This window comes from Erpetoichthys calabaricus, chromosome 10 (assembly GCF_900747795.2).
Source record: "Erpetoichthys calabaricus chromosome 10, fErpCal1.3, whole genome shotgun sequence".
In the NCBI taxonomy this organism is placed as follows: Eukaryota; Metazoa; Chordata; class Cladistia; order Polypteriformes; family Polypteridae; genus Erpetoichthys; species Erpetoichthys calabaricus.
Window position 1 is genome coordinate 168,327,170 of NC_041403.2, and position 27,750 is coordinate 168,354,919.

At 38.2% G+C, this 27,750-nt stretch overlaps 1 protein-coding gene across 2 annotated transcripts in view; it reads left to right on the forward strand.

The window, feature by feature from the left end:
* eps15 (epidermal growth factor receptor pathway substrate 15) overlaps positions 1 to 27,750 on the forward strand; it is a 79,360-nt gene that overhangs the window by 47,983 nt on the left and 3,627 nt on the right. The window contains exons 12-24 of one of the 2 annotated variants that reach the window (XM_028812444.2): positions 1,907 to 1,995; positions 11,064 to 11,136; positions 14,338 to 14,499; positions 15,673 to 15,870; positions 16,942 to 17,136; positions 17,889 to 17,972; positions 18,581 to 18,686; positions 18,806 to 18,850; positions 19,031 to 19,359; positions 22,936 to 23,005; positions 25,695 to 25,771; positions 26,064 to 26,217; positions 27,068 to 27,252. In XM_028812444.2, coding sequence (XP_028668277.2) covers positions 1,907 to 1,995; positions 11,064 to 11,136; positions 14,338 to 14,499; positions 15,673 to 15,870; positions 16,942 to 17,136; positions 17,889 to 17,972; positions 18,581 to 18,686; positions 18,806 to 18,850; positions 19,031 to 19,359; positions 22,936 to 23,005; positions 25,695 to 25,771; positions 26,064 to 26,217; positions 27,068 to 27,252 — 1,767 coding nt within the window. The remainder of the gene's footprint in view (positions 1 to 1,906; positions 1,996 to 11,063; positions 11,137 to 14,337; positions 14,500 to 15,672; positions 15,871 to 16,941; positions 17,137 to 17,888; positions 17,973 to 18,580; positions 18,687 to 18,805; positions 18,851 to 19,030; positions 19,360 to 22,935; positions 23,006 to 25,694; positions 25,772 to 26,063; positions 26,218 to 27,067; positions 27,253 to 27,750) is intronic. The other variant, XM_028812445.2, reaches the window with a different exon arrangement.

Genomic DNA, 27,750 nt, shown 5'->3' on the forward strand with positions numbered 1-27,750 from the left:
TTTTTTTTAAAAACATACAAACATTAAGGTGAGAGCAATTATACACAACACTCAAAATTAATAAATATTGGAAATAAAACATTTGAAAAAACAATACAGATTTAATAGTATTAATGCCTGTTTGTTTTAACTCATTCATGCAGGCTCAAATGCAGACAGTTTTCTGCCTGAGTCATATAATGACATGAATGATTTCACATACAAGCAGTACCAGATATTTGAAATGAGTTTAAGATAAATTCATATATGTCTGGGAAGTTGTATTATTGGTTAGGTCTGCTAATAATATCATGATGTGAATGTACAGTTCAACACAAGGTTATTTAATACTTTAAACAGGCTAGAGGAAAATTTCTAAAATATTAAAAATCTGTAGCATTACAGTAAAGCCCTTTACACAAAATTGAGTTTTTAAGAGAATGTTTATAGAATAAGTCACCTGCAAAAACAAATAAGCTGCATAAACTGGGCTTCCATGACTATAATGGAGGAAAGAACTGTATCTTAAAAAAAACCTGTGGGCAATAACTGATACATATAGACCTATACAGGGTGATCCAGATCTTATTATGCAATTACGCTATAACTTAAGTTTATTACATAGAGAATTCACATTCTTTTTGTTGCCGATAGATGGCAGCACCTGCCCTGCATTCGTTTATTGCAAGATATTTCTAACAATTCTTTTATCTTGCATTGTTTTCCTGCATTGCATTAAAAGTTGCATAATTAGATCTGGACCACCCTATAGAACATAGATAAGCTGGACTGGTTTAAAGAGCACATACAGGCCTGATGGGGAAAAAAAGAAAAATGAGAAAAAGAACTGAGATGAGGAACATGACTTGAAAAGAGTGGTCATTCAAGGGGAATAAGTAATAAATGGGTATACCGCTGTCATGAAGGAATATGAGATCAATGTGCTACAAGAGAAATGGTGTGGTGTAGTCAAAGCCTCCTTTTTCCAAAGAAAAATGCTGATTGAAAGTAAGACCAACAGTAAAATTGGAAAAAGTGTGATGCATACCCTAAACCCATTTTACAACTCCACAAAAATGAATCTTTTGTGCTTAAAATGTTTGTCTGTGAGCTTTTGATACCCAGGATGCATCCCACCACTGATAGTAGTTTGTTCTGGTTCTAGTTTGTTTACGAGGTGTTAGAACCTGGAGGAAGCTAAATGAGCTGTTGATCAAAAAAAATAAGAACTCTGGTTTTAAGTTGATCTCTTTATCTTGAGAATACCACACTTCAAAGTCCTCTCCATTTGGAAGATACTGTCCTAGCAGATCATGTGCATCGGATATCTTAAACACCAATATTTACCTTAGTTTTAATAGGTACTTATTTTAAATTTGCTGTTTTTCAATGCAAGATCAGGTGTTACAGTAGAGTTGGCCTCCCCTGCATGATCTGGCAAAATCCTGAAAACACAATTAAGATTTTTCAAGTTTGTCTATTTATGGGGAGCGGACTACCTGGTGTCATTGCTTAAACTGTTTTTAGGTGCTACTATTAATTGAGTTGTTCATCGCACAGGAATATATATCATTTTTTTAATACTTTTTTTTACACTTTGATCAGTTTATTGGGAGCATGCTTAATTTTAATAAAACTGACACTCAACATTGAGGAATTTGGTTCTGCTGTCTACGTGTTAATCTAGAGAAGGCAAAACATTCCTTCCAGCGATACTCTGCAGTGCATGCTAATTTAATTAACACTTATAGAATCATTTAGGAGGAAAATACTTAATTGAACGAGCTACAGTATATTCTACCTTCGTCTTTTTCTGTGACCTAAAATCATCTGGCACTTTACCCAAAACAGGCATGTCTTTGTAAATTAGACCTAAATTATTTGCAGTGGATTTTCTAAGACTCTTCTCCATTCGTTTTTATTTCAGCAGAGCAGTTCTCCAGGTAATTTAATGGCTGATTTCTCTGCTATCAAAGAACTGGATTCTCTGAACAACGAAATAGTGGAGCTGCAGAGGTGAGTGTATGGGATATTTTCATGGAGCCTGGTGAATTTTTTTCATATAAACCTGTGCTTGCAAATAATTGTGTGGCACCATCTTTACACCCCTTACAAAATATGGACCAGTTTCTAAACAAGAAGCCAATTGCTACTGAAGCATTTAGTGCTCAAGTCAGTTTTTTTGTGGCTCATTTTTGTTCACTCTCAAGATTCTCAAGTCATTTTTTTTTTTTTTTTTTTTACCCCCTAATTTTAAAATTATTTTCTTAACTGTCTGCAGTTAATGAGGAGAAACACATAACAAGGAAACCAGCACTTCTTCATCAGACTTCATCCCTTTTACATGTGTGTTTTGATCATGGTATATTTGTTTTAATAAAAGATTTAGAAAGAAATGAAACTACGAAATGTAAACTCAAAGTTACAAATTGGCCCTGGGCTGCGATTCATTTGATTCATATCCTAATAAAGGAAAACGTACAATGTAAGAATGACCTGACTTGATTTGGCATAATAAGAATACTACAAGCCATAAAATTAAATAAGCTCTGGTAATCAGTAAGCATTGGCTTGTAATTAAGCAGTGGAGCTGGAACAAAACTCTGAGACCACTGCAGCCCTCCAGAACTAAACCCTCGATCTAGAATGTGTCCTGAGAATTCAGAATAGCTGTATGCTATTATTAAGTGAAAGGCATCTCTTAACCATTATTGACACACTTCATTGCCAGCTCTATTAGTCTGTATGTTTTTCACTTTTCTTGACTCCAGAAAAGCACAATTAATCTCAGTCTGTTTGATTTCCATTATCCCTGAGGTACACCTCTAATCTCTGTACTTGCATGTCAGAAGTGACTATGTTCAGAATTTTTAAAATAAGTTACTTATGCTGTTGATTCTATTTTCAACAGCAATTTGTGAAAACAGGAGCGCTGTTTTGGTTCAGTGAAATTTTAGACACAGGTGTTGTATATTGTATTGAGTGTTCCCAAGTAACACTGTAAAGTGGCTTAGGACCAGGAGTCTCTGTCTCCCTGGAGATTTGTTACTGAGGTGCAAAACAAACTGTGCTGTACTGGGGAAAACAGTACAGAGTGAAATCAGGCTCTGGATTTTCCATAATCTTTAATAAACTCCCTTCACTTAGGGCATAATTTTACTTGCTTATATGTACAGACAGAAAAACATTATGGGGCTATCGTGTATATAATGTATTGATTCTTGCAGGGTCTCCTCTCAGGACCACAATATATTTACTAGTCTTTCCGTTTGGCAGGTATTTTCCTCATCTGCCTTGCTTGCATTGTTCTTCATTGCATTCACCACATACACAGAATTATTTTGCTGGCTGAGTTGTCTTTGTTTGTGGGTGGTGTTGAGAAACCAAAATAAAATGAGGTGGGTGAGACTAAACACTGAGGCTAACATTCGGCTCCAGTGGTTATAATTTGCCAGGTATATAATAAATACAAAACTGGCACTGTTGCATTATATTGCAACTGTCTTCTATTAAGCATTTTTAAAATGGAATATAAGTTTGAATACTTACTCTGTTTTTGCAAGAAAAATAAATCTTCAAACTAAAAATGAAGTTAAATGTGACAAATCAGAATGTGATTTCTTAGAAATTAGCAGTACCCTGAGGGTGGAGGTTGATTTGTTTTTGAACCTGTTTTTGTAAAAATTGACCTATTTGTATGGAATGTTGTGTGATCTCAGTATAATCGAAAAAAAAAGAAATCAGCAGTACCCTTATAAATCAAGTCCTAGACTAAATCTAATATCCTGTTCCTGCCTTGAGGAGGGATACATAACATAGCACCCTCATACCCACTTAATGCCTTTCAGTTTTGGTGGGGCGGGGGGGGGGGGGTGCTTAATTGGGTGATAGCTAGAAATAACAAAAGAAAAATTATAGTGGATCCCCCCCACCCCACCTTTCAGAAGCAACAGAACAGGAGGTCTGCAGGTATCAGAGTCAGAAGTTTAGGTTAGTACTGCTCATATTCACAAAGTCAAGTTGCAACAGCTTTTTTGTTTAAGCATCAGAAAAATGTTGAATATAACTAATGTTGAGCAAGTAAAATCATAAGCAGTACACTTTAGAAAACAAGTACCCATCAAGTAAAGTCAGAAGTGGTGACACCCCCCTCCTACACACACACATGCACGCACACACACACAATTAACGGGAGACCTGACCTCTGGCCAGGAAAGACACCAAGCACAGCACAAGTGACAAAAGGAGGCTGGCGTCCTTATAGGAGCAGTCCAATCTTCTAAGCAGGAGCAGCAGCAGCACCTTTAAGAGGCTGGCTCTCCTGTGTAACAAGCTGCCTCAAGGCTTAAATAAAGGAGAGGGAGGGCAATCAGTCAACGGCAAGTCGTATTTGCTTGATTTGAATATTTGTGCTGCCCCTGCCATTGTGTTCATGTGAGACCGAGCAGCTGAAATAAATTCTTCAGGGGAGGAATAGGTGAAGGAGTACGTTTGACGACTCCTCTGCTTGTAAACGTGTGTTTGTGTGTTGTGTTGTATGTGTGTGTGTGTGTGTGTTGATAGGGAAGGAGGAGGGGGCTGATGGCTCATGTCCATATGGAGATCAAGGGCAGCTCTGGGGCTATGCGGTGTTAGGATTGGGGACAGCATGCCGCAATGATGATGCGTGTGGTGAGGGACTGCTTGAAATCGCCCAGGCAACGCAGTGCCTCTAGTGAAAGGTAAGCGAGACAAGAAGTGGTGCAGCACTTCACTCAGGTCTAAACGTCTTTTTTGCCTCAGTGGATTACAGCAAGTAATGCAAATTCAAAACTTTAGAGTGCTGCAGTCCTTAAATTTGCAAGAGAAAAATCTGAAGAACATTTTAATTAATTAATTAGCATTCAGCACATGCACAGTAGTTAGGCTGGGATATGAGAGAGATTTATTTTGTGTCTGTTTATGCATGCAATGCTGCCTAGCTGAATAAGTTGCAGTTCAGTTTTGACCAACATAAAAGTGCTGATTATTTAGGTAACACTGCGCTGTGCATTTGTTTATTGATACTTTCTTGGAGAATTAATGTCAAAAGCAGAATGTACATTCAGACTGAAGAGCTGCAGCAGTGCAAGAAAATCAATACTCGGTTGGATTTTATTTGCATGAAACTGGAGAAACTCATGCGGCCCTTGCACCAAATGTGGAGGTGGCTCCTTTCCTAGTACTGAAACTGAATCAATTTTACCCTAACCCCCCCACCTTGCTATATTGTTATAGTGGGTGTTCTACAGTTGACATTACGATTCCTTTTCTTCAGTTTAATGAATCAAGGTCACATGGGCACATCAGTGCTCGTTTCACAGGATGTGCCAACACATTTTTTTCATAGCTTGACCTGTAATGCAGAAACACCTGTTTTATAATGTTGAGCTATGCTGCTTGTTCGTGTGTTCTGGATTTTCAATACAGAACTGGGAATTTTAGACAGCACTTCAGTGTTTTTTATGTGGAATCAGTCACTTATACTCGTCCATCATTTATGGAAGTAGGATCAGATTTGGAGTTGAATATGTGACGTTTAAAATATCACTGACAGATTTTACTTATTGATGGAAGAATTAGTGGTATTTATTGATGAATGTATCACTGCTGGTCCTAGTAATTGTATGAAATTCAGGTTTTATGTTTTTTTTTTTTATTGTGGCTTAATTATAGCCTTCAAAGGCATCTTCACAATAAAATATTCTTCACATAAGCTTTATTTGTAGATTATCTTAAAATCTGTATTTTTACTTAATGAAAAACTAGTACCATAACTCCTGCTAATATTGTGATTAAACACAGCATACATTAAAAGTAGACTAGATTTTACAGGTTGTATTCAAAGAATATGAAACCAAATATCTGTAAAATAATTAAAGTGCCATATTTATTTATTTAACAAAAACCTGAAATTTAGTTTTCTAGGCAGAGATCTAAGCATTAACTTGAGCCCATCATATGCCTAAAACAAAAATATTCAATCTTTTTCAAAGTCAATGGGGGTCAATGGGATGGGGTTTGGGGCATAGCCTGGCCTTTCAGCATTGGGTGTAAGCAAGGAATCAACCCTGCATGTGACATCATAAGGCAGGTTTACTAACAGTCTAACATGTATTGATAATGGGACCAGTTCAGATTGGTCAGTTAAACTGGGTGACATGTACAGAATAAGCAAACTCTAAACAGACAATGTTAGAGTGAGGGCTTGAACTCAAGACCCTGGAACTTTGACTCGGCTATGCTAAGCATTGTGTTATGCCAGAAATATGAAGTTTTTGACAAATGACAGTATGTTTTTCTTTTAAAAGATGTATATCCATTAAAATTTTAATTGTTTGTTTTAGCCTGTGGTCTTGAAAACACTGATAGATGCTGTGAATTGCAGCTTGGTACGATTCTTGCATTAGATGTTATTTGAAGAATCAAACTTGCCATGTTGCTTTCAATTAAAATGACCTAGCTAAGTCATTTGTTCTTTCCCTGCAGAAACCAGACATGATCTTTCACTGTTCAGTCAAATGCAATGCTGTATTCCAAAAGACTTTACCATCATGATATGCACATTAGGCAATTTGTTTTAATCCAGTAAACTGTAGTCCACCATCAGTAAAACATAATTAGAGCTCTGAAGGCTTGGAGTGGATAGCTCAAAGGAAATACAGGCGCTGTTCTCCTACTGTCTGCAGTAGATCAGATGAATTTTTCACATTTCAGCTGTGTTCACCTGAACTTTTAAATTATATCACTCTGTAGACCGATTATGGTTTTTAGTTGTTTCTTTTTCTGGATTAGGAGGATTGTGAGCATTTCACTATCTTGTGTCTACTATTTAGGAAGTGTAATAAGGACATCGCTGGTAAATTTCTTCTGCTTATGTTGTAGGATTATGACTTTTAATGAAAAGTTGTAAAGGCTGGCAAACAAATTTGCTTGTAAATACTAACATATGGGAAATTATATTTTTATTTAGCACATTTCACATTTAGAGCTAGTAACCTCTACTATTGCTTATTACATTAGTAAGTAAATCTGTACTTAAGTGGATACCAATCCAGAAATGCATGAATTTTACACTGCTAGGTATTTATGTATATTTTAATAATCCTTGCTGTAGAATTTTGAATGAATTGTAGAGCATTAAATTTAATGCCTTGAGTAGGATGACATTAAATTATTGTAATATTCATTTATACTTCATAAAAATGAACTTCTCATAGCCTGTAAATTTACAAATGTCCTAAACCTATCAGTGTTAAGCTGTAAATTGTTAGAATTTTGATTGGTGTCTGATTTTTACATCTTAAAAAAGTGGCAAAATGTTCATACGTTGAATGTTGTTTGATGGCTGTTTTCAGCCGTTACCTTTGTTGGTTAAGTTACTGATGTGATAGATGTAATATATAAAGTACAGCTGTCAGTTCGTTCTGCATGATATTTTTGAGTGTGTGCTTTATACTGATTCATAGTACTTTCAATTTGCATTGATGTGTGCTAAATTTCTTCCTTTGGGACAAATAAAAGTTCGGTCTACAGAGATGTATCACACATGTGCACCTCACTTAATCTTTGCCATTTGTTAATGTTCACTTTAAAAAGAAAAAATAAAACCTAGGGGAGTACTACACTCCTGCCTTTAGATGTACACCATCTGCAGAAAGGACCCTCATTAAAGCCATTTCCCTTGCTGTACATAACAACAGACAACTGATAATTCAAAGACCCTTGCCACGTGTAATGCTGGTGCTGGTTTTACAGTGTGCAAGCCATTTTTATGTTTTGTTAAGGTACCCAACCATTGAATGGGATCCGTGAATAAAGCCTTGAAATCTGAGTTTAGAGAAGGTTCTTTGAACTCTTGTGAATAATTTGCATACCCCTCGTTATTTTATTAATTTTTTAAACATAAGAAATTTGACAGACGAGGAGACCAGTCCATTAAGCTCATTTTTTTTACCTAATAGCTTAGCTGTTCCAGTATCTCATCCAGATACTTCTTAAACGTTAAGGTTTCTCCTTCAACTGCATGTCTTGACAGTTTGTTCCAGAGTCCCACAATTCTTGGAGCAAAGAAGTGCTTCCTGGCTTCTTTCCAAAATGCACTTCTCGTTACCCTTTCCCCAAACCTTTGAAAACATGCATACAATTATAGGGTTTAAACTTCTCACTCTCTTGTGCATTTAGTTCTCCTGATGCTTCTGGAGAAGGTTTAGCACAGGCCAGTACTCTTTCTGAACAAGCAGAAATGCCAGAAGAGATTTTTCCACTGTTTCATATAATTTTTGTTGTATGAACTAAGTGTTACAATTGCCAGGATGTGTTTTGGCACCAAACCATTTTGTTGCATAGGTCTTGGCTTGTATTTTTCATCTAGAATGTTCTTTTCCAGAGTACAATTTACTGAGCCATTAATATTCCATTCTCAAAGCCATTTAATTTGATTGGGAGTTCAGGGACTAGCCCAGCAACATTGAACATAAGGTATGAAATATACCCTGGGTGGAGCACCAGTCTGTCTCAGGGCCATTTCCATACAAACACAGGGCTTTTTTAGAATAACTAGTTACCTTAAACTTAGACCTATCTGGGGATTTGAGAGGAATCCCAGAGTGTTGTGTCAAACTCCATATGGGCAGCAGCCAGTCGCAGGTTTCAACCTCTGGACACTGGATCAACTTTAAATAAAAATAAATAAATAAAAAATCTGGAGTGTTCTCCACTCGACTTTCTCATATATGTAGAGATATATATTTTATATATATATATAATTGTATGAAAATGTCAACTTGTGAAACAAAACATGTACCTATTCAAATTTCAGGTTTTTATGATAGATCTTTTACCTGATTAAATAAATTTCCAATTACACTGTTATTCTGTGTTTGTACCATGCAATTTCTTTGCATTGTTGATAAGTTAAATAACACTTAAAAAATAATAATACATGCAATGTAGCTAATAAACTGTTACTAAATAGATGAATAATTAGATATTCCCAAAATTAGATATTATTCTAACCCTGTCTTTTAACTCTTTCATTCTGTTTAAATGAAAAATCAGAACGTGTATGCTACTGATTAATTTTCCTCTGCCTTTGTGATGCTGTGTGCTTTTTAACTCTCATTTTCAAATAAAAAAGTAAATGTAGGTAAAGGCAATCCAAAAAATTCGGAAAGTGAGAAGAAATGTGAATTGATTCATAAACAGTACAAAACTGATTAAAAATCAAAACATATATGAAATACAATTTGTGGAATTAAACATAAGGACAAAAAAGTAAATGCATAGCGCAAATCAAAGGTATGGTATGTAAATTTCAAAATTTGAAATTTTAAAGAATGTCTATACTTCAATTAAAAATGATCTCTTACCATCCATCCATTTTCCAACCCACTGAATCCGAACACAGGGTCACAGGGGTCTCCTGGAGCCAATCCCAGCCAACACAGGGCACAAGGCAGGAACCAATCCTGGGCAGGGTGCCAACCCACCGCAGTCTCTTACCATAAAATTATAAAACGATAATTTCATTGATCGTAATGTAATTTATTAAATTAGTTCAAACAACCACTGTAATTACCGATAATACAAATTTCTTTTGTTGACAAAATAAGGTGTAACAATGAAAAACAAACTTACCAACTCTTAGTGTTCATTTGTAGCCAATTATATGTGATAAGTGTTGAATGCAAATACTTACTAACACTAAGTTGCCTAATTTCACCAATGAATTAATAACCTTTCATGGAAATTCAGAAGTAAGGGGTGGCATTCCCCTGTAACTCCCCCTGGCATCATCCAGGGCTATCCCACGGGAGTCCAATTCCCAGCCTGCCCTGTGGGAATCCATGCAGAGAGGGTGCCACCTGTTTTGTCTATACAGGTTGTCTCCCTCTGTCCCCCCATTATACTGGCCTCCTGACCAGTAAGAAACCTTGAGCCATCTTGACCAGGATGCCAGCCCATGCTTGTTGTCTATGTCAAAGTGTATGGAATGAGACAAAAACATTTGCTTTCAGTGTAAAATTATTAACCAAATTTGTGCATAGAGCATATTGTTTATTTATAATTGATTATGTGATTATATTCTTAAATGTGGCCACTCTTGCAAGGCTTTACTTCTTTTTCTTTCATTTTGTATTTTGTTTTGAAGTGTCACTAATTTAAATATTTAGCCAAGCTATTTAGTCCCTCATTTAAAGGATTTAACAACATGCAAATTTTATTTGAACCTACTGTGACAACCTTAAGGTGGGCATATTAATAAGCACTGGTTGTGCTCACCTCTGCAATATGAAACAAGTCTGTTTTTTTTTTTTTTTTTTTTTTATTGAGTGGTGTGTTTTAATAATAATATCCAGGATTTTTTTATTGCTTTCTTCTTTTATGTAATCCCTAGTAAAATTAGAATGAATCGTGTTTAAAAAAACACACATACAGGCAGATGAAGGCTTTAACTAGCTTTATAAAAGCATCCCTCTTTAGCCAGTGGAGTTATTTTCCATTTTTACACTGTAGGTGCAGGTACTGTATGTTAAATTTAGCAACTGTACCTAAAGTGTTTATAGCTAAGGGGAAAGAATGTCTCCTGCTGCCGACAGTTCACTGTTGCCATGGTAATTCCTTGCATTGATTTGTGAAGATGGCTCTCGGCGTACCTCCCTTGGCGTTTTTTTTTTTCTTTTTTTTTTTTTTTTTTTCTTCACTCTTTTCATTGTGTGTAGAAGAGGGAGCAGGTGGATTTGGCTAACTGTGGCGCAAGGTGTTGTATAACCCACCCAGCATTTGCAGGCTAGCCCTCCATCTCTCTCCTCTCATCCTCCCTCCTTCCCTCTCCTCTTTATCTAGATCCCTCCCCTCCTCCCCCCCCCCCCCCCCCCCCATAGACTTTCTCTCATTCACCTCATCCCTCTCACTCCTGTAGACCAGTGTCAGCTGCTGGCATCATCAGAGTTGGCGGCCATGCTTGTGAAGAATGAGCTCTCTGAAGGAGCAGGGGGCTGGCTCTCTGTTGCTTCTGTGTCAGCAGCAATTAAGTATTCGTGTCTCCTGTGCTGGTCCTCCAGGGAGAAGACATCTGTGGAGCAGGACATCAAGGAAAAGGAGGAAAATATCAAGCAGAGGACCGGAGAGGTGCAGGTATGGTCTGGATAATGAAGGTGGTAGTGGTAGCTTGAGGCCGGGGGGGATCAACTGCTCATCATCTCTTCAAGTACTGCATTTTTTCTTTAAGCTCCACTAGTCCGTTTTGCTTCATTTCAATCTCCAGGCACATGACTGAATTTAGCTTAGTGCTTCTGTCTATTTCTCCTGTCTGTTGGATGCTATATATGATGTCTGTTAGGAGAGAAAGTTGCTGTAGTGTTAAAAATGTGACTGAGCATCTAAGCATCATTTCACCAGAGACCTCTTGTTTCCAGAATTGAGGGCTGGATTTTTAATGTGACTTGCCAAAGTATTGTAAGTGGGGGGAGATATGGCCTTATGATGATCCAGACAGTGTCTGACCCACCGAGTGGTGGTGGGGAGGGGTTCCACTTCAATCTTGGCCTTTATAAAACTGCTTTACAAATCAGTGCTATGGTCTACTGAATTAGCTTTTTGCAGACAGTAACTGCGTCGCTTCTTTGAGAGTAGCTGTATCTGCAAGACTAAATGTCATCAGCACTTTAAGCCACAGTCTGAAAAGTTGTCTTTGTGAAAGCAGCTAACATGGTCATAGCGGCTCAGAAGTGGATCTGGCTTTTAGTTTGCAATAATGACTGTCAAACAGGATGGGGGCTCAAATTGACGGTGAAGTTTTTACAGGTATGCACAAAATAACTATAGTGTAATAAATAACCATGGAAGTCACCCAGCAGAGACTTTTGGTACCAATTTTTAGTTTTGTGGTAAAGGTTCAATAGCACTGTTACAAGTTGCTGTTTAAAACACCCCATAAAGTTTAAAGATAAGCGAGGGCGATAAGACCATTTACTAACAGCCTGTTGATGTACAGGGTGGCCCATATTTATGTATGACGTTTCACAGTCAGTAGCATTTAAACTACTGCATGAAAAGAATCAATAAATGCATCACTGTGTAGCCTGAGAATGGGACTAAGGATGTGCTAGACTGGGCGACCCCTGCTGTTTTCGAATCTGGAATTACGGCAAATCAATTGTCGCTAGAGCAGCGTGTACATTGTGTGTATTTATACTCCACAACTATGCAGTGGTAAAATGGAGGATGGCAGTTGAGTCTGGAGGCAGTGGCCCTAGTGTGCTAACCATCGCAAGAATAAACACAAAATTCGACATCAGCGGTTCTGTTTTGCAAGCGAAGGTGCAGGTAGGCCCAGGAGTGCGCATACAGATGCCAGCACAGCTCTTGTGGCGAATGCCTTTCAAAGTTGGGTTCTTCTTCAGGCGTGTATCGATCTGGATGGCACATTGGTGGACCACGCCATGGAGAACAGGGGATGAAAAAACATTTAAGGTTCTTAATGTTCACATTCCATTATGTTACATGGTAATAACATTAGTAGTTTCCTGACAATAACACCTTTTCAATCATATACATAAATCTGGGCCACCCTGTTGAATGGTGTTTACTTACGGAGCCAATCTCACAACCCAATCGTTGTTTTACCTGCTGTGAGGTTTGGCTTCCTTGGAATGCAAGTTCCATAAGGTGTTGCATTTGAAGTCCCATGACTATTTCCATGCTCAGGTTTCATCACATTAGTGAGTAGGGTGTCGATGATGGGTATTAATTAATGTCATTTCATGTATGCCAGTGTCTACATGTGTGAAGTTTGATTTTCAAGAAAAAACGTTCTAGCTCATTCTAAAGATTATAGTATTCTTTCCTAAAAAAAATTACAAAATTTCAAATGCAAGAATCTTTGGTAACTGGTTAATTTATTAGCATAAAAATCAATAAGTTGTCTGAAACAAACCATATGTGCTGCAACCTCAAAAGACAGTTCTTACACACTTCTAGCCTAGCAGCTAAGAAGCAGGCCTTCAAATCCTCAACGACTCTTTGAAACCCCATCAACTGAATCACAGCTGGAGTAAATCCAACCTGGAGTCAACATGATAAGTAGGAGTAAGCAAGCTGTATATTTATGTTCGCATCATATGCTGTCTAAAATATTGATTATTTATTTGATAGCTAGTTAATTTACAGAAGCAGTGTAAAGATCATTTTTGACTACCTTTCAATCCCTAACCCTAACCCTAATCCTTTCAACTACTTCATCTTTTATCTTTTCCAACCTTTTTTGGAAAGCAGAAAAGCAGCAACCAAGTGGCAAATGGGTTCTGATCCCTTTGCTTCGATCACAAATAATTTTACCATCAGTGTTTTGCATTACAGCACTCATGAGGTAATTTCTTCAACAATCCTCCTTACCATTGTTGCAGAAACAAGGCAAACTGGAAAGGTGAGGTTTTCTCTCAGACCTTTCAGTAACCTCACTTAAGTGACTTGGGAGTAGATTTGCTAGTAATTCCTCATTCCTCAATGCGAGTCACAGTCAGTGACTCTGTCCATACATACGGTTTATTGCAGAAACTTCAGGTAAAATCAGTGATTTGAGAGCCAAAACAAATGACAAATTCCACAAAACTCCGCCCAATTGTTGCCCAGTTCAAGACCCACTATAGTTCTTGGCTTACCATGTATGTGAATAAAGCCGGACTTTTGCTGAGTAAGCCATGTAAAATTTCTTGTCTTCTATGTTTATGAGACAGTGACCTTTTGTGTAAATGAGACAATCATTACAAACTCAGGCAGTGGCAATGTATAGTGTACCAGCACTGTTTCAGTTTTAGCTGAGCTTAATTTGCTAACCCTAGCTATTTGAAAGAGTCTGGATATTCCATTTTTCATACAAGCCTTAATGGATCTTCTCCCTGTACTAGCTAAAGAAAGAAATGTTAAGTTTTGCCTAGTCACTACCAGACATGACAGTGCATTTCACAGATGCTGCTTTCCACCACTGAAAGGAAGCTCAGGATTTGCAGCACTTGAAGCAGAGCTTAATTTACCTTTCCTAAAGAGTAAAAATGAATGCTGCTTGAATCCTTGCCATTTCATAATTAGCTCTGCTGTTTTGGATTTTTCCCAATAAGAGTAATGTTTTTGTGTCTTTTTATATGAAAATGCATGTTTGTGATCTAACTACACTGTGCAAAATAATGATTACTTAAACACAAAAAAAATCTAAAGTCTGAGGCAGGAGTCTCATTAATCCTTCAATGGTTCATTTCATTTGGGTGGATCTGGAATTGTTTTTCTTTATAAAACTTTTTAGTAACCCACATTTTTTTTCCCCTTGTTTACTGTTGCCAGGATCTTCAGGATGAAGTGGATCGGGAAAATGTGGAACTACAGCGACTTCAAACTCAGCGGCAAGAGATTCAAGAGGCACTTAATGAGCTGGACCAACAGAAGGTCACTCTGGAAGAACAACTCAGTCAAATTCGGCAGCAGTGTACCCAGGAGAGCCAGTTGGTAGGGTTCATAAGCTCCTTGCTAAATAGTAAGGCCAGCAGGATTTTAGCAGTCTTTGCTATGCATTCTTTATCTTTGGTAGCTTTATACCTAAAAGGCATATCATAGAGCCATAATTATTTTCTAAAGTCATAATCTGCCAACTATTTTTCTTAGGCTGTGAGGATCTTATGATTATCATTTAAAATGTATCTGATTTCTGTAAAAAGTTATTCATGTCTCTTCTCAACTAGTCCTGGGGGTCAAAAGCAATATAGCTTTTATATTTATTTTGTCATGATGATAAAACTTAGTAAGGTCACATGGACCAGGATGATGATGTCTACCCAGCATTATTGGTATAAAGTGTTAAGATGTTACTTGTATTTGTGGAAATAATCCCAAAGGTGGACTGAAGACCAACCTTAAGTCTTTACCAGATGTTCACAGTCCCAGAAGTTGTTAGAAACATGCTTACTGTCCTTTGTAAGCCCCAGTCATCATTTAATTTCCTAAAACCTGGCGATGGGTCCTAAAGATTGTCAGAAGTCCCTGTTTGATAGCCTCCAGCCATTCAATGGATGTTTACAATTTGTTGCAAGCGAATGCAGTGATCAGAAAATGCTTCTTGATAGAACTTGCATCTACTTGGCTGTACTTTGCATTGTTGTTTAGTTCTGCCTAAAGTAATCGGCCATGCCAGTATTTGTTTATTAGTGTGGAAATGGTCAATAGACCTTACTATATTGACTTTGCGCGTAATAAATAATTATCTACAACTGGTAATTTAGGGCAAATTGCAAAGCTGAAAGATAACACAAATTTGTGTAGGTTACAACTAAACAATATCACTAGGTTCTGCTTGAGAATCTTTGCATCATACTTTTAAGTTCCTTGTCATTGATAGCAAGTGTCCTTGGAGAATTTCTGAAGTTATTGCTCCGGAAGAGCTACTGATTGTACAAAATATATTCATAATGCAGTCTCTTAACTCAGCTTGTATTACTTCAGAGTGTGAAAGCTTTAGGGAAAATAAATAATGTTTTATTTATCTGTATTACATAGTTTAAACAGTTTCTAGGCTTTTTCATGGAAAATGATTCCTCCAAACCCAAGCTCATCATAATACTACAGAAGAGACGGGCAGGTTTGCATTCAGATTTTCACTTTCCTTCTTTGTTTCTTGCCTGGCAGATATCATACCTGCAAACTCAGGTGTCAAGCCAGGAACAGAAGATCTCACAGTATGAAGAAGAGCTGCTGCAGGCCCGTGAAGATCTGAAAAAGCTGCAAGTTGAGACTGTACAAATGCAAGAAAAGCTTGAGGAGAGCAAGAAGCAGTTGGAGCCACTACAGATGTGCCTACGTGATTCTCATTTAGAGATTACAGAAGTGAGTCTTTGTTCTGTGACATCTGTAACACATTTAAAATTGAGCTTTCTCAAACTCTTAAGTGGGTTCTAACGGGGATATTGTTCAGTGTACAATGGTGTGATTTAAACTAAAGTTTCACTGGTTATTTGCTTCCACATGAAGACTCATCATTAGATCGGGCTGCAATGAAGTTTATATTGAAGATTTAAAAGTGATGATCTTGAATGAAGGCTGTCATTTTACTTTCTCTTTAAGTCCTAGCTTTCTTGATTGAAAAAGGTCTTGGTGAATCTGCCTAGGCTGCTTTTTATTACTGTTTTGCACCATCCTTCAAACATAATTGAACTTTATTTAAAGGATTCCCTTTTTCTCCTTTACCTCAGACATGTGCCCTAAGATCTTTTCAGTATCCTTATTTTTCTCATCCACTTTCATAAACATCCTTTTCACTTCTGACCAGACATTTTTGGACTCTTTCGCTTGTTGAAAACCCTTTTAGTGTTTATATTTACATGTATGCTTGACACATTATTTTACTCCTGCTCACACCTCACTCACACATACACACAAGTCACTCTCTGCCTTCATAAAGGTTAAACTATTGATCATATTGATTAGCAATTCAGAAAGTGATTTTAAATGAGATACCTATTTACCATACCTCTTTTTGCTACTTATGTCTCGTAAAATGTATCTCTTCACCCTGTTATCCGTGTTTATTTTAATGAGGTGTAAAAAGCCGCAGCTGCTCTAGCTGTACTGTTTTCTGCTCCCATGATCAATTACATAATGAAGCTTCCAATGATGAAATTGTCCTTTTGAAGTGTACATTGTTTTATGCTTTCTTTTTCTTAACAGTAACCATCGAACACAGTTTACTAGCTAGCTTTCAGCTCACTCCTTGTAGCACTTTGACACCCAGTGAATAGTCATTCACATCTGGTCATGCAATGCTGCTAGTGATTTAATTAGACTTCTAAGATGTCTGCTCTTGAAAGGGCTGACTCTCCTAAGTGCCACCACTGCACAGATGTGGTTATATATACATGTGGAAGATTATAACCCTATTGTAATTGTGGTTATTTACAGGTACAGGGCAAGTTGTTTGAACTACAGGAATCTCACCGTGATGTGACCAAACAGCTGTCTTGGCGCAGTCATCTCAAGCTAGTTAATGGCACAGGGGAAGAACACTTTTCAGTGGATCAGGAAGATCAAGGAATAGAGGCCTCAGAGCTGCATTCGACTACAGAGACACCTTCGGAAGTACTTGTGGAAGCCCAGGTAGAGTCTGCTGCACCATTAGTAGTTCTGTTCAGTCACAGTGATGGCACAAGCTATTAAATCCTTATAGGAAATCCGTTCTTACTGAAGGGATGCCTCCCTAGGTGCTTTGTGCAGAGATTCCTTAAAGAAGTCACTTGAAATTATGTCAGTACATTGACAGCTTTGATTTGTCGAAGCTAAGAGATATATGGAGACAATATAGCAGACACCTGTATATATCCATCGTGTTTTACCATACCATTTAGTTCAACTCATGTGCAACCCAACTAATTATGCAAGCAAAGCACATACAGAGTGCACTGCTATCTGCACTGTTGGGCCGGTTGCTAGAACGCCAATTGAGTGAAATCAAGCAGAAAAACAGTTTTGTGCCCTGTGAGCCCTATTCGGCTATTGTAATTTTAAATGACAACCACAGCAGGACAATTTCACGTGAGCAACTGCCAATGGCTTCTCAAAAAAGTGCATGTAATTACTTTTTCGACAAAGTGGAGTGAGGGAAGACCGGAAATCGTTGCATGGAAGGAAGGAAGGAAGGAAATGTGAATTGTTACTGTGGGTGGGTAGTCAGTCCTGTCTGTGATGTGACCAAGATTTACTGTTAGAAAGCCTAACATTGGGTACAGCATGTAATTGAAAGAGCAGCAGATACAAGTTGCTGTGCATGATGATGATGTAATGTTTTTATATTTAACAGGAGTTAGTGAAATGAATAAACTGACTACCTCCTGTTGTTTCTAATCTTGTAGGAGACAAGTAACCAACAGGCATCTGCTGAGCACTCGCCCTGTAGCAGCACTGAAGATATTGCTGGCAAAGACTTGCAGTCAAGAGTATGTATTTTTTTTTTTCCTGCCATTTTCCTAGTTTGGAATAAAGGCACACGCAGACTAATTTTGAATGATTCATTCAGCTATCAGATTTGTAATGTGGTGATTAGAAGACGGTGTCTCATTTACAAAAGTCAGTGTTCAAGCTAAGGTGAGTGTGTGTGTTTGTGTACAATAAAATACAATATTGATTGCTGAAGTGCTGGCAGGGGTGTCTTTGAAGTGGAACACTTATATTATTTTTACATTTTTAAACCAATTAAACATGTTTGTTGTTTTTATTTTGGGCAGCCCCCTTTATGAATTAATGGCAATTCTATTTCTCCCAACTGTTGGTTTTGGTCAAGTCCTGTCGTCCCTTTATTCCCAATCAAGGAATTTTACCCTTTGCAGCAGCAGGTGCCTTTTCTGTGTTTCTAATAAGTGAAGGCACCTTGGACAAAATTTCATTGCACTTTAGCAACTCAATTCATTAATGTGAATGCTACTGTGAGGCTGCTGGGAGATGTAGAGATTTAATTTTCCTTCTGACCCTTAATTTAAACAAAAATATAGGTGGACTTGTCAGATAGGAAACTGACATGACTAGTCTTTCCTTTTTTTCCCCAAAGGATGAAACTATAGTGCCAGAGGATCAAGAAGTACAGATACCGCAAATAAAGCCACCTGAAGATGGTAATAACCTGGACTTCTTCCATACGGATCCCTTCATTGACAGTGAGTGAACTGCTACAGGGTTCTGGCTGTGAGCTTGATGGTTGCAGTCTACTGTCATTTTTGACACTCTTTTAGGAAGGATGTTTTATTTATGAAGGTGTTCATTTTATTTCTTTCAGGTGATCCCTTCAAAGATGATCCATTTGGAAAGCCAGAAGACTCTGGTAACTTTAGTTTTATTTGTGTTTATCTTTTAATTGTAGCAAGCAGATTGATATCTTAAGTAATATGAATGTAACCATCTTATGGTTGGACTTGAGAGTCTTGAGAGTGTTCTAATTGGGTTTGGAAAGAGGGTTGTAGAACTGTAATGGAAGTTATTAACCTTTTTGTTCTTTTCAAAGATCCTTTTGGTGGAGATCCATTCAAGGGCACAGATCCATTTGCTTCAGACTCCTTCTTCCAGCAACCTACTGATGACCTTTTTGGCAATACAGCAGACCCATTTAGCATGGCATCTGGCAAAACGGCCGATGCGGACCTCTTTGGTGCTCCAGCCACTGGCAGTGCACCTCAGGACCCATTTAGCTGCTCTACCAATGCCCAGCTCAGGCAAGATCCTTTTGAATCAGGAATAGAAACAGGAGCTGGAGTTACAAATGGCACTGCAACTGGAACTGGAGATGAAGGAGATCCTTTCAGCAGTACCTCCATAAGTCCAGAGCATCCCAATGTTAGTATAAGTTTTATTGATAGATTTCCACTGTTAAGCACATACTTAGTATTTGTAACTTGTATCTTATTCATTTGGGTGTCATTACCAAGTGAAACTAGTATATTTCTTCTTTTTGCCCACTACATTAGAGCATGCATGATGTAACAAAGCTTGAGCTTTCATTAGATCTTATGTGTAATATGACTTCAGGAAGAGTTCTCCACGTCCAAAAAAAGACAGCTTTTGTTTGGTTACGCTCTTCTTTTTATGTAGGTGGTGATAATGCACCATCCATTTCCCTACCGATTTTAGAGGAAACATTTTTTTTGCAAACGCTCCCAGCTTAATTCCAATATTGGCTAATGTAGAAATACATTATTTACTATATAGAGAAAATGAAGGTCTTTATTGTGAAGATTTTTTAAAACACTTACTCTTTGGTTAGTTAATAATCTTTGTACATTTCTTACTTCATTTGTTTGTACATCTGCATTTCTTGTACTCCTTTTCTGTGAACACAGCTGTTTGCATCCTATTGTGTAAGTAGATAGGTGACATTGCAGTGTTTAAATGGCGCCATCTGCTGTTTTTCAGTTGTTACTGCAAGATTAAGAGACATATGGTAATATCAGTGAAAATGTAGTCTCACTTGCTAAACCTCATGAAGGTGGCGCTCAAGGTAGGGGTGGTGATATTGCACTTCAAAGAGCAGTGGTGCTCTTATTAACCTGGTCTGAAGGAGAGCAAGTTTCTGGTTATAATACACTGTGAAAAGGAGCACGGTGGCGCTGCTGCCTCGCAGTTAGGAGACCCGGGTTCGCTTCCCGGGTCCTCCCTGCGTGGAGTTTGCATGTTCTCCCCGTGTCTGTGTGAGTTTCCTCCCATAGTCCAAAGACATGCAGGTTAGGTGCACTGGCGATTCTAAACTGTCCCTAGTGTGCTGGGTGTGTGTGTGCGCCTTGCGCAGGGTTCATTTCCTGCCTTGCACCCTGTGTTGGCTGGGATTGGCTCCAGCAGGCCCCTGTGACCCTGTAGTTGGGATATAGCGGGTTGGATAATGGATGGATGGAAGGAGTGCTGATAAAAGAGTTGATAAAGAAGAGCCACAGGAGATTTCTGTACACAACACACCCAAATCAACAAATCTGCATAACGTCACCATTAGAAACACAACAAGGCTCAAGAGCGTACCCCTTCTGACTGCACATCTAAACAAATAACTAAAAGTTAACATTACCGTCTAATTGGAAATGCAAACATACCATGCCAGAATGGCCACAGCGTTTTAACACGTTGTATACCCATAGACCACAATGCTTATTTAGAGACTGTTCACTGTTATGACATGTAGTGATGCAGTAGTCGAACTGACAGATTACAACAACAGCATGTATTTATATTACGTAGCAAACAGAAGCACTACTCGAACACTTGCAGCCAAATGGCTATCTCTTCTGTTAAAGCGCTCATTAAAACATACAAATTAATCTTAAAGTTTGACTTACCTTGTGCTACTAAGTTCCTAAATTAATAATGGCAATTTTAGATTTTTCATGTCTCTCAGTTGACTTTTCCTATGAAGTCAGTAGACAGATTTGGAGAGCATGAGGGGTCATGGGGTCGCTATAAAGAGATGTGTGGTACTCCTGATATCTATGCTATCTGTGTTGCTATATGGCTGCAGGTCATTGATGCTATCCAGTGACATGAGACAGAGACTGGACTCCTTCAATACTGTGTCTCTTCGGAGAATCCTTGGGTACTGCTGGTTCGACTTTGTGCTCATGGAGTCCCAAATGACGCATATTGCCTGCATTGTGAGGAAGTGTAGGTTACGGCACTTACGGCAATGTGGCGCGATTGTTTGAGGGTGATCCAGCTCGGAAGGACCCAAGGGGACACCCACGTAACACCTGGCTGTGGGAGATGGATAGTCATTTCCAGAGGGTGGGACTGGACCGTATGTCTGACTTGAGGATTTCCAACTGGGATCCCCAGCTATTTTGTTGTGTGTTGGGTGCGACAATGCGCTGTACCTGTGCATGCTCCCCGACCTGACCTGACTTGACCATAGCTTTTTACTTACAGTACCTCTCGGTGTCAAGTCATTTGTTCAGTTTCTTTTGCTCTCTCCCTGAACCTTGCCGGTTTAAAGTATACAAACTGAAGGAATTGAGGTTTTAGAAAGAAGCTACCCTATGGGTGTAGCTATTCAGTAAAAACATTTTAATGACTTGTCCCCAGATGTGTATTCTCGTTTGAGAATTGTGTAAGGCCCGGCATGACTAGCAAATTAATTACATAAAGCTGCTTTCATTGTAGATCTCTAACCACTTGCCAGTCTCCTTTTTTTACGTCACAGGCCCTACACACTCTATCCAGCAGGGGGCGCTAGCTCTGTGGTTGGAATAGGTTCTTTTTTAATTGCGGCATGTTACATAACCCGAAACTATATAGATATAATATTAAAAGGCGATACCCCTCCCTTAGTGATATGGCGGTAAGAAATCACATAGGAGAAATAACTTAGCTTTTTTTAATGATTTACGCGGAATAACAGACGAGGAAGCCATGACAAGACTTTTCACCGAAGTGGGAGCTTGATGTATGCAGTCTGCCATTTTTGTCGCTGCGCTGGAAGGATTTTCAGGATCGGATGACGTTATCTCCCATCCGTCCGTCGGCTTCAATGGTGTGCCGGGCAGTGTTCCAAGGTTTTATACCCTTTCTCCATGTGCAGGCCCCCACTTAGGTAAATCATGCCATTAATAATAATAATTCTTTGCATATATATGTAGCGCTTTTCTCACTACTCAAAGCGCTCAGCAATTGCAGGTTAAGGGCCTTGCGCAAGGGCACAGAGCAAAGTCCCTATTGGCATTTACGGGATTTGAACCAGCAACCTTCCGATTGCCAGTGCAGATCCCTAGCCTCAGAGCCAACACTCTGCACTCCTTCATTCCAAACAAGGAAACGAAGATCCAATGTCATGCTGACTCTGTCACACAGAAATAGTACAATGCCCATTTTTGTAGTTGTCCCTTTCTTGTCTTCTAATGCTTGCCTAGCAGTTCTAAATGATGAGCCCCTGTGTGCTAAATCTGTCCTTGTGTTAGCTGTACATGTGAGTGGATTTATAAAATATTTTTGTACAGGGCACAGTGACATATTAAACTTATGTACTTATTACAGTAAGTATTTGTTAATGTTCTTTTCCCCTTACTGAGGTTAATTTGTGTTTATTTTGTCATTGGTACTTGCAATGACCAGTTGGATGCTGAATTATTGTCTTATGCCGGCTTACCTCATGTTGCTCTTTACTGTTAAGACTCATGATCATGATGAATTTGACTAGTCCATTTTGCCAGACAGCTCTAGACTCGTACTTTGGCTGTGCCAAGACTGACAGAAGTTTGTATCCCGTTATTCTTAACTGAAATAGTTTGTGTTTATGCATTTAATTCTTAAGAGAAAAAATATTGTCTGGGATCTTAGTATAAACTTCAGTTCATTTAGCAAGCTGCACTATAGAGATTAGGAGTTCATATTGTCCTACAACTGTCTTTGTAAAATCTGTACCTTCTTTCTTTTCAGATGGAGATGTTGCAGAAAAATGACCCATTTGCCCCAGGAGGCACAACTGTTACCCCTGCTTCAGATGTTGGTGAGTAAGGAGGACCATTTCTAGCCTGATTATGTGGTGAGGATAAGGAAGGGCCTGTCATGTTCATGATTAGTATATGATGAAATTATTTAGGAGAGTGTAGATTCATTTTTTATCTATGAACCTCAAAAGTGCAAATTTCAATGGCTGCAAGCATGGAGTTTCTAGGAAATAACTGCCAGATTAATATATACTAGCTTTCACTAATTTGCCCAAACTTGCATATACTGTACACATTTTTCAAATGACTTTCTGCATGCAATGCCATACTTCTTTCCAGGACATGCACATTAGATTTGCATTTTCAGGTTAGGTTATTTCGATATTGTATGTACAGTATATGGTTAATTAGAAAGCCTTAAATGCCATCAAGAAATAAACAGTATCAATGGGAGAGAGGCATTTACATGGTAAGGAATACTTAAGGCAAGTTTTGAGGAACCTGAAGGAAAATTTGATCAGAATACCAGTCCTAGACATTGACCATTTGAAAAGAACACCTTGATGGTTTGGAGGCATTCAAAATGTAATATAAGTATTTTGATGACTGAAGACAATGATCTCACGGAGCATCATACGAAAAAAAGAAAGTGCTTGAGATTTCTTGAAGCTAGATTATTTATTGATACATTTTAGGGAAATCTTAAAAACTGAAATAAACACATTCTGCATCAAGATGGTCTTTCAAAACATTATAGAAACTTCAGTGGAAGGCAATGACTGGTGATATTAGACTGCTTAATGTGGCTCAGTCCAGTTAAAGGAACAGTGTCGGGTTCAAGGCAGGAATTTAGATGTGCTGCTAGTCCTTCACAGGGTACTGTATGTTTATGCACACACACAGCCTCTTGCGCAGGATGAATTAAGATTAGCCAGTTAACCCAACGTTCATGTGAAGGTTCAGAAATTAAATACAGGCTTTTCATAAATACAAAAATGAAAGTACTTTTAAAAGCATTAGTTTTAGGCTTGCATAAGAGAATAATGCACTACACTACTTGTCAAATCTTGATCACACTTCTATGAGCTGTACATCCAAGGAAGATAATTATGTTCAAAAGAAAATTAACATTAGTTGCACACTTTTTGAATGAAAATATTTATCAGTTGTGTGCGAACTAAAATGTATTTGCATTGGCTATTTAAACTGGTTGAGGTTGAGAAGGAAGGTCACTTTGCAGGCTCACCTGGGCATCATCTTACAGAAGGATGGTGAAAACATGCAATAATATTAATCATCTGTGATTAGCTAATTGTTTCCTTTACAATATTTTAAAGTCTTTATTTATACATTGCTAGAATACATTTCTAGAATACAGTAAAATAATTAGGATTTTGCATTCTGCCAAAAGAAGATGATGAAGATTCTGCCACTTTAATTTTGGATTTTTTTTTTTGTTTTATGCTTTTGAGTTCATTCTACATAATTCATAACTGTCTCTTTCACAGCCAAACCCTTCCGCAGTTGCTCTCAGTTTCTTGTGGTTAAAAGATTTTATTTGAAACTTGCTTCTCTGATCATCCTCTGTTCACTCTCCTTTTGCACAGTGAATGGCTTTGGTCAGTCAAGACCAGGATTACCAAGATTTATAATAGTACTTACCTGTAAGCTGGGACATATTGCCATCTTTATAGTACAGTGGCATTATTATGGCCATATAGGTCTCATGTTCTTAAAAAATATTGACCAGTTACCGTATATACTCGCGTATAAGTTAGGTCTTGAAACCCGAAAAATCGATCATAAAATCAGACCCTGACTTATATGCCCGTTCAAAAATGCAAAACTTGTTTATTTTTTTTCCTCTTCATATTTTCTTCTGATCAAACACTCCATTGTAGATAAAGATTGCTCTTACAATAAAGGTGTATGAGATACACAACAGTGCAAATGTCGCTTCAGAATAGTTTGGGTATTACTGTGTGGTCATGTAGGCACAATACATAGAAAAAAAGGCAGTATGCTCTGTGGTTACTCTCTTGGGTGGGCATTAGCATATCGTAGTCTCTTGGACCAATAGCGTTAGTTTTCTTCATTCAACATACAACTGACATTATAAAATACCAGAAATTATATGGTAAAATCAAACCCAGACTTATCCGCGGGAGAACTTAAATGTGAGTATACGCAGTGATTATTTTAACAAACTTCAGCTAACCTTCTGAAGTATTCTTCTGTTTTCAGTGTGTGTGTGTGTGTGTGTGTGTGTTGCCTCAGAACTTGGCCAGCTCAAAGAGAAAGTTGCATGAACTTCTAAAGAGCATTTTCGCTGATGATTATCAAAAGTAACATTAAACATTATGAACAATACCCCAAATTTGTAATTATTACCTCTGTAAATCTCTGCTTTACTGATTACCTGTAGAATGCAGTGAAACAAAATAGAAAAGGAGTGGATGAGCACAGTTAAAGGGACATAAATGTATCTGCAAACGTGTGTATTTATTTCTCTGTTTATGTCCACTGAAAGACTGCTTATTTACTTTGCCCATTTGTTTAATTGTAGTAACATTTGTTATGAAATGTACTCTTTTTTTAAAATGCAGAGATTTAACAGTTTATCTTTTTATATTTTTATCTTTAAAAATAGCACAAACGTGTAATCAGCATCTCCATAAGCAATTAATGCATTTACACATCACAGCTTTTCTGTTCAGAATTGTCACAACTTGTGTCCTTGAATTTCAGGCTCTGATCCTTTCACCTCCGTATTTGGGAATGACCCATTTGGAAGCAGTTTTGCAGACTTCAGCAATCTGGACAAGGTGAGTGCCACAGTAGTTTCCGGTCAGTCTGGAGGGCTGCAAAAAGTAAGGACCAACTTAGGCCAAGTAATGTTGACCATAGAAAAATAAAGAAGTTGACTATCACTTTTCCATTTTCCCTTTACTGCTCAGCTTATATTGACAGAAAAATCCACCCTGTTCAGAATTTGAAGCAATTTAGAAAATCGTCAAAGAAAAAGTCAACAGGAAGCTGTATTAAATATATAGCATCCATCTTTAATCAAGAATGCTTTACAATATGTGCATTGTTAAGTTGCTCCACTTTTCACAGGCTAATGGCCCTGATCCATTCAGCTCCACATTTGGTGTGGAAGAATTTGGAAACAGAAATATCTTTAGAGAGGAACTGCCAAAGAATCCAGATACTCCTCCAGCACTGCCACCCAAGACAGGAACACCCACACGCCCCCCTCCTCCTCCTCCAGGTAACTTCTAGTTTGTATTTACCCTTTTGACTCCTTTATCTCAAAGATTATCTAAAGCTATGTTTTAAAGATTGTCTGCAAGGAAAGTGTTACCTTTTAAGTATTCTAAATGATACACACACACACAGATGTTCTGCATAATAATATGAATAAAAATTTGTTATTAGGCACTTTCTCACCACAGGAACTTTGTTTTCAGAAACCACTGAGTTCCTGTACAATGTAGCCCCTGAACGACTTGTGGTCCCTGGCCACTTTTGTATGTTGTGTTCCCACAGCATAACAGGAAATGTTACCTTTATGCCAAAAATGTGTCTTGCAAAGAAGAGTGATGCAGTACAAAGTAAGGGGCATTCTGGTGTTTATGGGGAACTCCCCCCACCAAAACCCCCTAACCCGCCACCCCCTCCACATTTGCTTTGATGCTGTCTGGACTTCATGCGGACCCTCCAGCACTTATTCAATTGATATGGCATAGGGCATGGTGCACCAGGGAGGCAGCTATGAGGAGTGATGCTTTGCTCCGTCTTTACCGCCGTCTTTACATCTATAAACAAATCTGCTTGTGCTTATGGTCAGCTAATCCGCACAATTCATCACCCAAGCCACACCAAAGATATTTTCTGGTTGAAGGAAAAGTGCATACCCTGGACTAGCAGCTAAAAAAGTACCAGGAACTACAAACAGACCAAGTTCCTGTGGTGGAAAGCCTAGAAAAGTTCCTGAGTTTCTAAAAAGGCCCTGCGGTGGGAAAGTGACTATAGATAGATAAAGCAGACTACAGCGTAACTAAATAAGCCACAGAACTAGTTTCAGAACCTCCAATAATCACTTTCTCTAATGTCTGCAGGTAAGCGGCCATCCCTTTGCAGATCGGAAACTGACTCTTTTAGGCGTCTTGAGCCTCCTCTTCCACTTGGCTCAGGTGATTCCGGTCATCCTGATTCTACAGACAAAACATTACCAGACCCCTTCTCTTCATTCTCCACAAACAAGACTTCTACAGACCCAGAGAACTTTGCCAAGTTTAACAATGTGAGCCTGCTTTTTATTTAGTTACTTTTATGATATTCTTGCATGTTTATTCATTTTTATTCTACTGTGAGAAAGAGAGTGATCCTCACTGATTGATTGATGAGGCAACATTAGTCATCACAGCTTGGGTTGGTATGATGTTTGAGGTAGCTGTTCACTACAAAGAGAATTTCACACACTTCCAAATATGGTAGTAGTATGTGCTTTATTAAAAAAAAAAAAGTATTAGTTTTCATTGTTGGTAATGACATTTTAACTACAAAGGTTTGCGTCTCTTCTCATCAGCAATTTTATACATATGTATTGCCATGAACATTCATACGTATTTATCCATTTTCTATCCATTTCTTCTGCAATGCAAAGATATGACCAGTTTCCAAAAAATGGAACCTTTTGTAACACTAAAGTGAATTTTCCATCCACCAGTTCAAATTCCAGCTGTATTTAATTGTCTTGGTAGATTTTAAGTATCCTCCCATATGCCTGGTGACAACATCC